Source organism: Oncorhynchus clarkii, chromosome 26 (genome assembly GCF_045791955.1).
Source record: "Oncorhynchus clarkii lewisi isolate Uvic-CL-2024 chromosome 26, UVic_Ocla_1.0, whole genome shotgun sequence".
NCBI classification, from domain to species: Eukaryota; Metazoa; Chordata; class Actinopteri; order Salmoniformes; family Salmonidae; genus Oncorhynchus; species Oncorhynchus clarkii.
In genome coordinates, this window is record NC_092172.1 from 6,175,733 (window position 1) to 6,194,067 (window position 18,335).

Here is an 18,335-nt window from a genome sequence, read left to right on the forward strand (position 1 = left end):
CTACCCCGATGAGAGCATGTCACTCAGAAAGCTATGGTTACTTCCTGGGTGGCAAGGGTATGAGACTGGGAGGAACTAGCAATAAAAGGTGTGTGTGTGTGTGTGTGTGTGTGTGTTTTGTGTGAGGGGCACCATTGTAGGATCTGACAGTTGTAAAAACAACTACTCCCCACTAGGGTTGCATAGGGTCGGAAGTTAAGCCAGGGAATTTGGGGAATTTTGCTTAAATTCATCAAAAAAGTTAGCTTATAACAGAGAATCTTTTTGTTGTGGGATACACATAAGGCAATTCTAGGTCTTGTGGCATATTTTTGTTAAACTATCCCCAATTCAATGGAATTGCAACCCTCTGCATGCACAGTGCACTCTTCCATCACATGTACAGCTGATTCTCAAGATCTTGCACACTAATGAGATGCTATTGAGCCCACACTACTACACTGTCTGAGCCAAGGACTACATGCTTTCTGGTATGTTTTGATTACAATACTGGGTGGGGTGAATATATTTGATATGGCATACATGATTTTTTGTTAACTAGTAAATAGTAGCCGACAGCAAAGTGTGTTTAAATAATTTCTAACTTGTTAACAATTTCTGCTAGTTAGTTTTTGCTACCATGTGGGTTTTAGCTTGCTTGAGCCTGCTAACTGAGGAGTGTTAACTCACCTGTTTCTGTTACGCCTGCTACCGCTCTTCCCCCCCCCCCCCCTGGCACCCCAGGGTCGCCAGGCTCCCCAGCATTACACACTCCTGCCATCGAGCGCCAGGCTCCCCAGCATTACGCACTCCTGCCATCGAGCGCCAGGCTCCCCAGCATTACGCACTCCTGCCATCGAGCGCCAGGCTCCCCAGCATTTCGCACTCCTACCATCATTACGCACACCTGCCACCATCATTACGCACACCTGCCACCATCATTACGCACACCTGCCACCATCATTACGCACACCTGCCTCCCCCCCCCCCATCACGCACTTCAGCGATTATTGGACTCACTCACCTCTGTTATTAACCTCCTATATCTGTCTGTTCCCCCGCTCTGTTCCCCTCTTCAGCATTGCTTGTCATATGTCCTTGTATACCCGTGTGCTGATGTTATTCCTGTCTTGTTTCATGTCTGTTCATTATTAAATATTGACTCCCCGTACCTGCTTCTCATCTCCGGCGTCAGTCTTGACATGTTTCCATACATGTTTCATTTACCTTACAAAGGAGTTGTTTAATCTAACTGCTTAACTATTTATCTACATGGAATTGTGTTTGGGATTTTTTTACAGGAAAATGCCACGGGCACTATCTGATGTGTGGAGACATTTCACTGCAGCTAATGTAGAAGGAAAAGCTGTGTACATGGGCAAATACTGTGCCAAATCATCTGTGAAGAATGCAACAAAGATGGATAATCATCTGGCCAAGTGCATAAAGTTCCCTCAGCGCTCACAACAAGCAACCTCTGACAAAAGACCCTCTACTTCTATTCAAGGTGAAAATTATGAATCGGACACCTTATTGATAGCAACAGCTCATGGTCCTCCTGGAATCAGAATTTTTTGACTCAATGGAGGAACGTAGTCAGAGAAATGCTGATGAATATGTTGCTCAAGCTGTGTATGCAACTGGTTTACCTCTGATGTTCACAGGCAATGTGTATTGGGAGAGATTTCTGAATGTTCTTCACCCAGCATACACCCCTCCAACCAGACATGCTTTATCTACTCATTTTCTAGATGCAGAGTTCAAGTGAAGGTCAAGCAAATCATAGAGAAAGCAGACTGTATTGCAATCATCTCTGATGGGTGGATCGAATGTTTGTGGGCAAGGAATAATTAACTACATCATCTCCACCCTCCAACCAGTATTCTACAAAAGCACAGACACAGGGGACAACAGACACACCGGTCTCTACATTGCAGATAAGCTGTAGGCAGTCTTCAATGACCTTGGCCCACAGAAGGGATTTGCACTGGTGACCGAAACAATGCTGCGAACATGAAGGCTGCTTGGTCTGAAGTGGAGGAGTCCTACCCTCACATCACACCCATTGGCTGTGCTTCTCATGCATTGAATTTGCTCCTCAAGGACATCATGGCACTGAAAACAATGGATACGCTCTACAAGACAGCCAAGGAAATGGTTAGGTATGTGAAGGGCCATCAAGGTATAGCAGCAATCTACCTCACCAAGCAAAGTGAGAAGAATAGGAGCACCACATTGAAGCTGCCCAGCAACACCCGTTGGGGGTGGGGTTGTCATCATGTTTGACAGTCTCCTGGAGGGGAAGGAGTCTCTCCAAGAAATTGCCATATCACAGCCCCATCAAGAGGATCCTCCTGGATTATATATTTTGGGAGAGAGTGGTAAGCAGACCGAAACTCCTGAAACCTATAACAGTAGCCATTGCACGGATTGAAGGAGACAATGCCATCCCGTCTGACGTTCAGACTCGGCTTGCAGATGTAAGAGAAGAAATCCGTAACACCCTGCCCACTTCACTGTTGCTCCAAGCAAAGAAAACTGCAGTTCTGAAATACATAAAGCGTGAAGACTTCTGCCTGAAGCCCATACACGCTGCAACGTACATGTTGGACCCCAAGTATGCTGGCAAGAGCATCCTGTCTGGTGCAGAGATCAACAAGGCCTATGGTGTCATCACTACCGTGTCTCGCCACCTTGGCCAGGATGAGGGCAAGGTTCTTGGCACTTCCAAGCAACGGCTTTGGGATGGAGATGCAATATGGCAGTCGTGCCAACATATCTCATCAGCCACCTGGTGGAAGGGACATTGTGGATCTGAGGCTCTTTCCCCTGCTGCCTCCATCATCCTGCAAATCCCACCAACATCAGCCGCCTCAGAGTGCAACTGGTCCTTGTTTGGGAACACACACACACACACACACACCAAAGCCCGCAACAGGCTGACCAATACAATGATTGAAAAATTGGTGGCCATCCGGGCAAATTTGAGTCTTTTTGAGCCTGACAACGAGACATCCTCAACAAGGTTGGAAAGTGACAGTGAAGATGAGGCCTCAGTCTGATGTTCAAGAGGTGAACATTGAGGAGGTCCAGGGAGAAGACATGGAAGCCTGAGAGGAAGACAACCAAAGCTTTAGTTTCTCGACTATCATTTTACAGATGTTTGTTGAAAACGTTTTTGGGAGATGCGATGGATCATTGGAGATCATTCAATATTCCCTTTCTTTTGTTGTTCAGTGAAATCATCCCATGTGAAGAGTCAACTCACTTAATTAAAGTTCAATTCGTAACTAAATGTTTTTTTGTTCTATTGAAAGGATTTAATCATTTGCAATTATGTCTACTTATGATAAGGTAAAAGGTTTATGTTTCTGTCTCCATATGATATGGTAAATATATCCAATGTAAAAAAACATCTACATTTAAATAGTATTAATATTAATACTATTTCCATTAATTCCCATATATTCCTGTTAATTCCCACGGAAAGTTTCCACCTCTGAATATTCCTCAAAATGTGCAATCCTATTCCCCACTCATCTGAAACACTGAGAGAGATGCTACAAGAATGAACATGAAAATGAGCAAGATGGTGACAAAGAAAGGCACTATATCACTCCATTATATGTCCAAAGCTTGTTTACATGTTTGCTGGTTTAAAACAAGAGGTTAAGTGTAGAGTTGTTAATTGCCAGCAGCTTTTCAGTGTTTTGAATGCAGCTTTACCACAGCAATCAAGTCAAGTGTCGTTAATGGAGCTCTCAGTAGGTCCCGGGTGTTGAGTGGCCGGCTAACAGGGAAAGTGTGTGTGTGTTTTGACTCTGTATTAAAATGCACAAAGCAGCAGACATGTGCACAATGACAGTTTGCGCCTGCCTCCAGCATTGCTCGAGTGCTTCAGCTGAAGAGCTCACACACGCAAGCTGCCACAACACACGACAAACAGTTGTGACACACAAATACATGCACCCCCATCAAATATCTCTCAGCTCAGGCCAAACAGAGAAACACACACACAAAAACACACACACACACACTTAAACACACAGGGTCAGCCCACCGTCTTGTCCACCTCTCACTGTAAAATGCTAACAGTGGGAGTCAGAGGTAAGCTGAGAGAGGTTTTAGAGAAGGGTCTAATCACTGTACAGAACAAAGACACAGAGAGGAACAGAGACCAGAGAGGGACTACAGAGACAAGAGGCAGCCTGGAACGTCTCAATTACTGGTGACTGGAGGGCATAATCAACCTCTACTGGGACCCGGCTAATTGATAGTGGAGAGACAGAGAGACGGAACACTTGAGAGGACCGGCTGAATGATTCCTCTGTGTGTGTGTGTGTGTGTGTGCGCGCTTTGGTTGGGGGGGGGGGGGGGGGTCTGGCTAGCAGCCCAAATCTGTCTTCAACTGGCACACTGGCCAATTTACGACCCTCCACATTCAGAGGAGGGATACCGGCTATTTTCCCATTGCAGTAAAAAAAACACAAAAAACACAGAAATCACAACCAGTATGATTGAATATGAAATGTACAATAGTAAAATGATTTAGCAGGAAAATGTATAAGCACTGACAAAATGTCTAGCGCTAAGATGTGTTTATTGTTTGGAGTGTGTCAAGTGCAGTGAAAATGTGATCAGATTTGTATCAGAACAACCACTAATTGGAACAACAGATAGCAACTTCTGCCTTCTGCTCGGTTCTCGCTAAGATGCGAGTACTCTCAATTGTGTGCTGTCCCCGGCAAAAAAAATCTTGGTAGACCTGAAAGACGTTCTTCAACCAATCGTCTTCATTTTTCATTTTTTTCTTTTTTCCATATATAAACACACCCTGTGTGTTTTTATCAAATAAACTATATGCATTGCGCTTGTTTAATGCTTTAAGCTTACTATTTGATGGAATAACACACAAATTACTCAAGAGGGAGCCAGAGATCTAGATAACCAGAAGAAAAAAACTTTAACCTGGACCAACCAATCTCCTACTCCTGCTGGCTTTTACAGATACTGCCATTACTCTCCTAAAGATGCCGGTAACAGGCTACACGAGGAGTCGGCAACCTTTCTCATGTGGAATGCCAATTTATCTTACCATTTCTACTGATCTGCGGGGCAGTTATGGTTTTTATATGCACATTTTCGTGGAACAGTTTAATTTAATATATAATAACGTCTTCATATCTCAAAATCATTGTCATGTGGTTTATCCAAATCTAAATGAAAATGATACAAACCTAAAAAAGTTACTTCTATTTCCATTGCCAACTATGTAAAAATAGCTTATATAAAGACAACAAATAAAAACTGTGCAGCCTGCAGGTAGAAAATATCCTGATTTTAAAAACGTATCCTATAAATCACATTTGCAGACAGGCCATGCGTAGCCACGAACTTGGAACATTGTATCAACGATTAAATTTGGTCCAGCAGAAGCTTGCGCTGCAACATTGTATAAAATATTCTGGGCTCTCAGAGTGGTGTTTGAGACAGACACAGCTGTTGGCAATTTGCGCAAGGGATAAGAAGCAGTGCTTGACTCACCGGTGCTGAGTACTGGCACCTCAAATGTTCTACTGCTTGAGCTCCTGTTCTACTTAAAGAATATTAGCTCAAAAGTATTGTGTAGCTCCTGCACCTAAATATAAACAGTACCAGCACCCAAAATGAGGACCGGAACCTATTTCAGTCCAAGTGAAGCACTGATTAGAAGTAAATCAGGTAGGGCTATTTTATGACATTTCCACTGGAACTATTGTCATTCTCAACGGATGTAAAAACAGACTTTGTTTGCTTGCTGTTTGAGGTGAAGAAAACATTACTTTTAGAAGCTCCACAGCTCATTAGTGGGGGTGCGGTAAGCCAATCGGAAATACTATCAGATTCCCAAATGGGCACATTTATACAGTGCATTCGGAAAGTATTCAGAACTTTTTCCACATTTTGTTACGTTACAGCCTTATTGAAAAAATAGATTTTCCCTCATCAATCTACACACAATACCACATAATGACAAAGCAAAATCTGTTTTTTAGAAATGTATTAAAAACAAACGACTTAAATATCAAATTCACATGTGTAGACCCTTTACTCAGTACTTTGTTGAAGCACTTTTGGCAGCGATTACAGCATCGAGTCTTCTTGGGTATGACGCTACAAGCTTGGCATACCTGTATTTGGGGAGTTTATCCCATTCTTCTGCAGATCCTATCAAGCTCTGTCAGGTTGGATGGAGAGCGTTGCTGCACAGCAATTTCCAGGTCTCTCCCGAGATGTTCGATCAGGTTCAAGTACACTCTTGGTGGTTCCAAACTTCTCCCCTTTAAGAATGATGGAGGCCACTGTGTTCTTGGGGACCTTCAATGCTGCAGAAATGTTTTGGTACCTTTCCCCAGATCTGTGCCTCGACACAATCCTGTCTGGGAGCTTATCAGACAATTCCTTCAACCTCATGGCTTGGTTCTTGCTCTGACATGCTCTGACATGCACTGTCAACTGTGAGACCTTTTAAATAGACAGTTGTGTGCCTTTCCAAATCATGTCCAATCAAGTTGTAGAAACATCAAGGATGATCAATGGAAACAGGATGCACCTGAGCTCAATTTCGAGTCTCATAGTAAAGGGTCTGAATACTTACGTAAATAAGGTATCTGTTTCTTATTTTTAATACATTGGAAAAAATGTATAAAAACCTGTTTTCACTTTGGCATTATGGGGTATTGTGTGTAGATTGCTAAGGATTTTTTATTTTTTATTTAATCAATTTTAGAATAAGGCTGTAACGTAACAAAATGTGGAAAAAGTAATGAGGCCTGAATACTTTCTGAAGGCACTGTATTTATAGTTGCTACTGCTCGACTAAAAAAATCTTGGTCGACCAACAGCCTATCGACCATACAACCGACCAGTTGACTAATTGTGGTCAGCCCTATCAAAATGAGACATTCTTTCAAATACCTACCCCTATTAAAACGCGCATCTTAACATGGACAGAGACACACTTTCGCTCTCTCACACTCAGTAACCGGAAGGTTGCCGGATCGAGTCCCCGAGCTGACAAGGTAAAAAGATGTTGTTCTGCCCTTGTTAACCCACTGTTCCCCGGGTGCCAAAGAAGTGGATGTCGATTAAGGCAATCCCTGATTCAGAGAGGTTGGGTTAAATTACCAAAATACATTTCAGTTGAATACATTCAGTTGGACAACTGACTAGGTGTACCCCTTTCACTTTCATGGGTTGTAAATGTTAAACTGCCACAACAAACCACAATAAACACAGAAATGAATATACAGTAGAACTAAGCCTTAGCCTGGGAAAAGAGTATGCTTGCCAAAGCCCTCTCCGAAAGGGAATCCTTATATAGTAGCCACAGCCATTACAACATCGCCATCCCTGCTAACGCTTTCATTGTCATTGCAACTTGAATCCTCTGTCTGGATTTTGTCCCCTAGATAACATAAATATCATTTTTAATTCTAGTAGCAATGCGATGAAGCAAGCTTGGTTCTCTTCCAGACACCAAACCTCAACCCCTGGACCTTTAAAGTGAAAGCCAATGGCCTGTCTATAGGCCAGATGTTTTACAAAGACTGACCGCAAAGCCACATATGTAAAAAAATAACACGAGTAATATCCATTCCCATTAAATTGGACAAATGTCTTCTGAGACAGAGCTAAATTCGAAATGTCTTGCTTAAATAAGGCCCTGCACGTACGCACAAGCATGTACACGCACGTATGAGCAAACACACAAACACTCTACTGTGGTGAGCCAAGACATCAAAAGCAACTTTTACTTCACACACTCACCCATACATACAAGCAAACACACACACACACACACACACACACCACCACCACAAGGATTATAACGTTATGCTGCCAAACACACAAACCAATAGAAGGAAACCCTAGGAGGGTCACTCACCATCTGAGAACGACTCTTAGGGCAGCCATTGATGTCTTCAATCTTCTCATTGGCTAAAGACACGAGAGAGAGACGGAGACAGAGGGTGACACAGAGAGAGAGGGACACAGGGTGAGAGTGAGAGGGACAGAGAGAGAGAGAGAGAGAGAGGGAGAGAGGGAGAGAGAAAAAAAAGGTGTTCTTAGTGATATCCCTGGTTCTTCTCCAGCATGTTCCTACTCAGTGCCAGAGAGAGTAAGTGAGGAGAGCAGGCCTGTGACTGGGTGGAGAGGGTCACTGCCCCCTCTTTCTTCTGAGAGATGAAACCCAATCTAGTTATAGCAAATGTGTGTGGGGCCGCTAGGGGCCAGGCAGAGTTGGCTGGGAGAAGGGGTGTGTGTGGCTCCCCCCTCCCTTAGAGGCCCAGCCCACAGCAGCTGAGACAAGGTTGTCCTCTCTCTCTCTCACAGCTGACAACTGTGCCAACACTACAGCCTGGTGGGGCCCACTGTGGATCTCCGCCACAGGAACCTGACTACCACCTACTGTTGGTCCCATGTTTCATCAGCTGAAATAAACGATCCCAGAAATGTTCCCATAAGCACAAAAAAACGTATTTCTCTCAAATTGTGTCCAACAAAATATGTTCACGTCAAGGTTAGTGACCATTTCTCCTTAGCGAAGATAATGCATCCACTTGACAGGTGTGGCATATCAAGAACCTGATTAAACAGCATGATCATTACACTGGTGTCCCTTGTGCTAGGGACAATAAAAGGCCACTCTAAAATGTGCAGTTTTGTCACACAGCCCAATGCCACAGATGTCTCAAGTTTTGAGGGAGTGTGCAATTGGCATGCGGACTGCAGGAATGTCCACCAGAGCTGTTCATTTTTGAATGTTCATTTCTCTACCATGTGTCGTTTTAGATCATTTGGCGATACATCCAACCGGCCTCACAACCGCAGACCACATGTATGGCGTCATGTAGGTGAGCGGTTTCCTGATGCCAACTGTTGTGAACAGAGGGCCCCATGGTGGCGGTGGGGTTATGGTATGGGCAGGCATGCGCTACGGACACAATTGCATTTCATCGATGGCAATTAGAATGCACAGACATACCCTGACGGGATCCTGAGGCCAATTTTTATGAAGTTATATGTGACCAACAGATGCATATCCGTATTCCCAGTCATGTGAAATCCATAAACTGGGGCATAATGAATTTATTTCAATTGACTGATTTCCTCATATGAACTGTAACTCGGTCAAATCGTTGACATTTTTGCACGTTGCGTTTATCATTTCGTCCAGTATGTACTATGACTCTTCTAAACCCTGCCATTAATCTGTCATCCGGCCTCCCCTGTTGTCTCCTACCAAAATAATGTGCTGCTCATCCTAGCCAGGTCCCTGACCCTGTGTCTCCCACCCCCTGCTTCACACCCACTGAGCTGCATGGTCAGATTTCAGTAGAATATCTACGATATCAGGGGACGGAAGACAACCCAGCTTGTGTCACATAACAGGTCATCAAAGACGTATGCGTATGTCAGACGCGCATCCGTGATGAAGCTCGCCATCCGGTGACTGCTGAGATTAAATCTGAGCATGGAAAGAGACAAAGAAAAAGAGAGCAGAGGACTCGGTGTCTCCAAACCCACCCATCCTGCCATTGACGCAACAACAACAAAAATACATCTTCCGCTCTAAAGACCCGTCAGCCTACTCTTGACTTTCAGAGAAGCATGATCAAAAATGATAAGGTTTTTCTTGTTCTCTACTCCAGGTTCCAGTCCGAATTCTATGACGACTGTGCAAATGTTCTACGACGTGGGGACCACGATGTGTCCTGCGCTAATTTATTCTTATTCCCAATTCTGTGTGTGCTCTACATGAGTATTGTATGATGTTCTGCATGTGTTCTGCGATTTGAGGCAGTGTTCTGTATACAAAGAAATGCCGTCTATATTCTCTGATGCAGTTCTACAGAACTCTGGGAAAGCAGAGGAGTGATACCTCTTTGGTCAGTTGATGTGACAGTGCTGTAACCTCAGGGCACTGTCTCCCCCTTCCACCAGCCGTCCTCTTTAAAAGATGACAAGGGCAGCTCGTGAAGTGGGGAAATTACAGGACTCTGACTTAAGGGGAGTGGGGCGCAAAATGACATGACATTACAAAACTCAGTCAAACTTCTCTCTGACTGCACCGTTGTCAAATATTTCAGGGGGCACACCGAGGGATTTCCCCAACTCAGTTTTGGAGAAGAATAACTTGTTGATGATACGTTAATAACATACGATGTTGAAAGTAATAACTTCGTCGCCAATAGCATTTAACATTATGGCGAGTACTGTACACATACACATGAGTATACGTAGCGTTACAACTTCAAAGTATAAAAATATAGTATCTGCATGAGAAGTCTAGTCCTGCAACTGAACCCATGCGCAGCAACGGTAATAATAAGGCTTCAAGAGAAGAGACTGTTGATTTAAAAAAAAGTGTATCCCTTACCGACAACCTGTATGATCTCCGCCAGCAGCACTCCGTCTGTGACGTCCGTCTGCAGGTCCTTGATAAGTCGCTTGTGTCCTGACTTGGCTAGGTAGTGGTTGGCCCAATCCGTATAGATCTGTTCGGGACACAAAAACACCAGCGTCCACGTATTAGACGCCCGGGGAACGAGTAATATCAAAAGCAAAACACAAGTCTTTGCGCCCCTGTTTTTTTATTTTTAAGAAGCCATGCGGGTGTTTCGAATCCCATCACACTTTTAAAAAGGACAAAAGGACTCGAATTAAAATAAATTTACGAGTCAAATAAAATAACAACATGGTTGAAATAGGACCCGCGCAGCCCGTTTTCTTTTGTTGGGGCTCGGGGCTGGCATATATCCGCCTGGTATTCAAATTGGGACCATTGTGCTCCGGCAGCAGAGCGAGTGGACGGTTTCAATGAGGCGCTGACATCACGGGCTCGACGACAGAAAAGGCCCTTCAGAGTGCCCGAGGGAGGGGTACGGGGATTTGATTTAAGTGTCTGAATAATCGGAATAGTTTCGCTTGTAATTGGTTGTTGCAGACAACTCTCTCTCTCCCACTCTCCAAGGCTGCTTGCCTCTCCCGGGTTGAAGGCCGGTGAGGGATTTATTTGGGTACATTTTTAAAAAAAAACAAGCAAGAGCAGAGGGAGAGAAAGATGCAAATGATCAGAGAGTGAGAGAGAGATTTGAGATTACAAATGTTGGTAACAAACAAAAACACTGAAATAAGGACACAGTGATGCTTAATTAGAAATAACGCCAATTAGGTAGGAGAGGGGATGCTGAACATATTCAGAAAATGTCGCTAAAGAGCCGTTTCATGTGGAAAGTTGTTCAAAATCTCAAAGCAAATCGTCAATAAAATTCTGGAGTAACCGAATTGAATCTGACATAAGTGTTTTGTCTGAGGCATCCTGGATGAATCTGAGCAATGTTTTGTTGCAGCCATCACTTCAGTATTTCAACCAGTTGAATTAAGCATCACACACGTGCACACGCACACACAATATGACCCCAGTTCTCTGTGTTTTTAAAGGTAAAGAGACCTGGGGCCAATTCAGTGTTACTCATCATATGAATCACTGCTCTGAACGCTTCATTTCAAACACACACACACACACACACACACACACACACACACACACACACACACACACACACACACACACACACACACACACACACACACACACACACACACACACACACACACACACACACACACACACACACACACACACAAACACACACACACACAGAGCAAGGTTCAAACACTGTTTTAAGTAGTCTCTCTCTCTCTCACACACACACACGCACACGCACACACAGAGAGAGAGAGAGAGAGCTATATCATGGCTCAGACAGTGCTAAACGAACCTTTAAGCAAAGGATAACATTCTCTCAAAACACTGGGGGTTTGGCAGTAAGAAGAGGAGTAAGAAGAGGAATGCTTTGAAGCAGTTTTATGCAGCAGGTGTAAAGGGAGGAGGGGCAGTACGGTGGATCCAAACTATCCAGATCCATACACAGAAGCTCATCTATGCTCATCATTATTACTGGAGATGAAACATATGCCTAGTTGAATGCTCCCCATCGGTATTGTAAAATCCATTGTTCGATCAACAGCCCTTGATTTGAAGGGGATGTACTAAACACAAAATAAAGCTGGTAATATGCGTTCATTCTCTATGGGGATGAAATGCTGTAACACACTGTATCTGGGGAATATCAAACCATCGAGCACAAGGTGTCGAAAATACATATTTTCAACCAAAATAATGTGTTTTCACGATTGACACCAATCAATGACTGACACCAAATGTTAAAGGATACAGTGGATCACTGGATTTCCTGACTTATTGAACTGGAAGGACAATCACACACAATAACAACACATAGTGTAGGACTTAAGATCCAAACCCTGAGGGTATATGAAGAAATATGGGGCACTGAGAATAGTGAACACAGAGGGAGGGAAAATGAACACACACACTAACCAGAACTAACCAGAACAGACACACTAAAAAGGCCTGTCTGTGCTTTCCAACCCACTTACACTAATAACCTGTCAACTATTAGGGTTATTACCCTGTTAGCAAAGAAGCCTAAAACAGCACTTAACACACCAGAATATGCCTTTGATCCGTGTCTGACTGCGCACTGTCAGCCACTCTGGGAAATCTCCACATCACAGGGAAAAGCCCCTCACTTCCAGAACATATCTGATTAGTTCTAACCTCACCAACTATACGCACCAACCGTACTGACAGCATCCCACCAACCGTACTGACAGCATCGCACCAACCGTACTGACAGCATCCCACCAACCGTACTGACAGCATCCCACCAACCGTACTGACAGCATCGCACCAAACGTACTGACAGCATCCCACCAACCGTACTGACAGCATCCCTCCAACCGTACTGACAGCATCCCACCAACCGTACTGACAGCATCCCTCCAACCGTACTGACAGCATCGCACCAAACGTACTGACAGCATCCCACCAACCGTACTGACAGCATCCCTCCAACCGTACTGACAGCATCCCTCCAACCGTACTGACAGCATCCCACCAACCGTACTGACAGCATCCCACCAACTGTACTGACAGCATCCCACCAACCATACTGTGTGTTCGTAATAGTATAATAACGTCAGCGGGGAAGACAGACCTAAAATGTCAAATTGGGAAAAAGATGAGCGGATTTTCTATTTCCTCAGTGTTGTGTTTGTTACTTGTTAATCAATGATTCTTTCAGGAGGGGAAATCCCACATCAGCATCATTCTCAAAAATTCCCAGTAATCCCACCCTCTCATCCCAGGATTGGGGTTATTTTTTGGGAGCTGTAAATCGGTAGAAGGGACATTCCCTCCTCAAGGGAATACAATATGACACTGAGCAGCTGGGATCTGATTCATACACAGTCTCTGACCACTCACTGCACCCTTTACAAGACCCCTGTGTGTGTGTGTGTGTGTGTGTGTGTGTGTGTGTGTGTGTGTGTGTGTGTGTGTGTGATCTAAAGGGTCACACACTCGGACCAGTAAACAAGCAACAACGTTCTATGAACACAAACACACACAACTGTCTCTCTCCCACTCTCTCCGACCAGCCTCCAAACACCACCCAGGCCTGCCGACTCATCAATCCAGCATATGATGCCCCGCAGAGGGCATGACGCACACAGGCCTCCCCCTACAGCGCTGGGTCATGGGCCGGGGAGGTAGAGAGAGAGGGAGAGGACAGGCAGCTCATCACACTGACATGCCCTTTACTTGTGTTGGTAGGCACTTTCGGAAGATAAGAGATGGTGATTGGAGTGGATGCTTTGATGTCAAAGGCATACTCTCACAGCTAGTCATTTCATACTGATTGAAGTAGGGGATGCTAAACAGGTGAGGGTGTGTGTGTGTACATGCATGTGTAAAGAGAAGGTATTCATTTACTCTTTCATCTTTCACTTTGTTTGCCATGCATCCTTTGACTTGTGTGCTATACACACACACACACACACACACACACACACACACACACACACACACACACACACACACACACACACACACACACACACACACACACACACACAGTCTTGTATAACTAACCTTGGACACACAATTCAGTCCCATTCAAAATCCTATTTTCCCTATACCTAACCCTAACTCTAACCTTAATCCAAAAACATAACCTTAACCCTAGCTCCTAACCCTAACCCTAATTCTAACCTTAACCTTAACCCTAAACCACGTAGAAATAGCGTTTGACTTTTGGTCCCCACAAGTATAGTTAAACACGTACACGTTCCACAGTGCTACATAGAGCCATGACAACGTGGAACTCTATTCCACAGTGCTACATAGAGCCATGACAACGTGGAACTCTATTCCACAGTGCTACATAGAGCCATGACAACGTGGAACTCTATTCCACAGTGCTACATAGAGCCATGACAACGTGGAACTCTCTTCCACAGTGCTACATAGAGCCATGACAACGTGGAACTCTCTTCCACAGTGCTACATAGAGCCATGACAACGTGGAACTCTCTTCCACAGTGCTACATAGAGCCATGACAACGTGGAACTCTCTTCCACAGTGCTACATAGAGCCATGACAACGTGGAACTCTATTCCACAGTGCTACATAGAGCCATGACAACGTGGAACTCTATTCCACAGTGCTACATAGAGCCATGACAACGTGGAACTCTATTCCACAGTGCTACATAGAGCCATGACAACGTGGAACTCTATTCCACAGTGCTACATAGAGCCATGACAACGTGGAACTCTATTCCACAGTGCTACATAGAGCCATGACAACGTGGAACTCTATTCCACAGTGTTACATAGAGCCATGACAACGTGGAACTCTCTTCCACAGTGCTACATAGTTCCACGTTGTCATGGCTCTATGTAGCACTGTGGAAGAGAGTTCCACGTTGTCATGGCTCTCTCTTCCACAGTGCTACATAGAGCCATGACAACGTGGAACTCTATTCCACAGTGCTACATAGAGCCATGACAACGTGGAACTCTATTCCACAGTGCTACATAGAGCCATGACAACGTGGAACTCTATTCCACAGTGTTACATAGAGCCATGACAACGTGGAACTCTCTTCCACAGTGCTACATAGTTCCACGTTGTCATGGCTCTATGTAGCACTGTGGAAGAGAGTTCCACGTTGTCATGGCTCTCTCTTCCACAGTGCTACATAGAGCCATGACAACGTGGAACTCTATTCCACAGTGCTACATAGAGCCATGACAACGTGGAACTCTATTCCACAGTGCTACATAGAGCCATGACAACGTGGAACTCTATTCCACAGTGCTACATAGAGCCATGACAACGTGGAACTCTATTCCACAGTGCTACATAGAGCCATGACAACGTGGAACTCTATTCCACAGTGCTACATAGAGCCATGACAACGTGGAACTCTATTCCACAGTGCTACATAGAGCCATGACAACGTGGAACTCTATTCCACAGTGCTACATAGAGCCATGACAACGTGGAACTCTCTTCCACAGTGCTACATAGAGCCATGACAACGTGGAACTCTCTTCCACAGTGCTACATAGAGCCATGACAACGTGGAACTCTATTCCACAGTGCTACATAGAGCCATGACAACGTGGAACTCTATTCCACAGTGTTACATAGAGCCATGACAACGTGGAACTCTCTTCCACAGTGCTACATAGTTCCACGTTGTCATGGCTCTATGTAGCACTGTGGAAGAGAGTTCCACGTTGTCATGGCTCTCTCTTCCACAGTGCTACATAGAGCCATGACAACGTGGAACTCTATTCCACAGTGCTACATAGAGCCATGACAACGTGGAACTCTATTCCACAGTGCTACATAGAGCCATGACAACGTGGAACTCTATTCCACAGTGTTACATAGAGCCATGACAACGTGGAACTCTCTTCCACAGTGCTACATAGTTCCACGTTGTCATGGCTCTATGTAGCACTGTGGAAGAGAGTTCCACGTTGTCATGGCTCTCTCTTCCACAGTGCTACATAGAGCCATGACAACGTGGAACTCTATTCCACAGTGCTACATAGAGCCATGACAACGTGGAACTCTATTCCACAGTGCTACATAGAGCCATGACAACGTGGAACTCTATTCCACAGTGCTACATAGAGCCATGACAACGTGGAACTCTATTCCACAGTGCTACATAGAGCCATGACAACGTGGAACTCTATTCCACAGTGCTACATAGAGCCATGACAACGTGGAACTCTATTCCACAGTGCTACATAGAGCCATGACAACGTGGAACTCTCTTCCACAGTGCTACATAGAGCCATGACAACGTGGAACTCTCTTCCACAGTGCTACATAGAGCCATGACAACGTGGAACTCTATTCCACAGTGCTACATAGAGCCATGACAACGTGGAACTCTATTCCACAGAGCTACATAGAGCCATGACAACGTGGAACTCTATTCCACGTCATGTAACTCAGTCAAACAGTGAAATCTGATTTGGGAGGGGGGAAAAATGGATAAAACTACACCTCATGGAACAGCGCGGACTGTGAAGAGACACACACACACATAATTCACATACACATGCTAACACACGCACATACATATACTGTTTATATATGTATGTGAAGAGGGCACGACAATGCCTATTCCCCTCAGGAGACAAAGGAAGGCCCTAAAAATTGGCAAAGACTCAAGCCACCCTAGTCATAGACTGTTCTCTCTGCTACCACACTGCAAGCAGTAACGGAGCGCCAAGTCTCGGTCCAAAAGACCTCTTAACAGCTTCTACCCCCTGTGTACCGGTACCCCCTGTATACAGCCTTGCTACTGTTAGATTATTGTTGCTCTTTAATTATTTGTTATTTTGTTATTTTTCTATTTTGTTATTTATTATTATTATTATTTTTCTTAAAACTGCATTGTTGGTTAGTTAAGGGCTTGTAAGTTAGCATTTCACCTGTTGTATTCGGCGCATGTGACAAATACAATTATTTTTTTGAAAACTTTTTACCCCTTTTTCTCCACAATTTCTTGATATCCAATTGGTAGTTACAGTCTTGTCCCATCAATGCAGCTCCCGTACGGACTCGGGAGAGGCGAAGGTCGAGAGCCACACGTCCTCTGAAACACGACCCTGCCAAGCCGCACTGCTTCTTGACACACTGCTCGCTTAACCCAGAAACCAGCCGACACGAATGTGTTGGAGGAAACACCGTACAGCTGGCGACCGAAGTCAGGGTGCATGTGCCCAGCCAGCCACAAGGAGTCGCTAGAACGCAATGGGACAAGGACATCCCAGCCGGCCAAACCCTCCCCTAACCCGGACGAGGCTGGGCCAATTGTGCGCCGCCCCATGGGTCTCCTGTGACACAGCCTGGGATCGAACCCGGGTCTGTAGTGACGCCTCAAGCACTGCGATGCAGTGCCTTAGACACCTGTGCCACTCGGGGGGCCCCACACATACATTTAAGTATTGTTATTTTGCTGTATTATTGATTTTGTATTGTAGGTATGTTATGGTAGAGTAGTGTGTAATAACGTGTTCTGTTATGTAGTATTGTATTGTATGTAATTGTGATTGGACCCCAGGAAGAGTTGCTGTTGTCTTGGCAGCAGCTAATGGGGATCCGGGAATAAAACACAAATACAAATACTGTACACACAGCATGCTACCTGCCTCTGTCCGCCCCTCTCCATAAATACACACAATTTCCTCTGTTAGTGCTCAGAGGGACCTGGCTCAACGCCAGACCAGCTATTTTGGGTTGACCCCTCTTCTTCACTTTCTATACCTCCGGTCCCCTCTCTTTTCCTTTCCCTCTGTGTATCAGTCCTCTCTCTCCCTCACTAGGATGTTACCATCCGTGCCTGGTCTCTCTCTTCCCTTTCTCCTTGTTCCTCTCATCTTCCCTGTTCCATTCGTCACTTATTTCTTCCTCCCTCCTTTCCCCACTTCTATTACATTATCTATTTTTCATGTTTTTCCTCTTTTCTACATTCCCCTGTGTCTCTTACTCCCAGATCATAACCCTCTCTCAGCAAGCCACTCCAGGCCCTCACCGTTTTAAAGTGCTCACAGGAGAAGTGGCTGGGTCCCCTGACAGGCACCCTGAGGCCCACGCACACTGCCATCCAGGCCCCTCGGGGTGGGGCAGAGGGGGACAGGGATAGGGAAAGAGGCTGTACGTCCAGAAAGCTCCCCAAGAAGACAGGACTAGAGATGAGCGCTCGTTGTAGCGGCGCTCTGTCGGTGGTAAATATAGCCACGCTGCCCGCCTGGCCACTCTCGTCTTTCCTTCTCACGTCGCTCTCTCTCTCTCTCTCTCTCTCTCTCTCTCTCTAAGACCCGCTCTGTTGACCAACTTCCCGTTTTATACCTC

At 45.0% G+C, this 18,335-nt stretch overlaps 1 protein-coding gene across 1 annotated transcript in view; it reads right to left on the bottom strand.

Moving 5' to 3' along the window:
- Window positions 1-18,335, bottom strand: part of LOC139384402 (neuron navigator 2-like) — a 135,168-nt gene that overhangs the window by 81,504 nt on the left and 35,329 nt on the right. The window contains exons 2-3 of the mRNA XM_071129157.1: window positions 10,403-10,520; window positions 7,907-7,959 (exon numbers count right to left, since the gene is read on the bottom strand). Coding sequence (XP_070985258.1) covers window positions 7,907-7,959; window positions 10,403-10,520 — 171 coding nt within the window. The remainder of the gene's footprint in view (window positions 1-7,906; window positions 7,960-10,402; window positions 10,521-18,335) is intronic.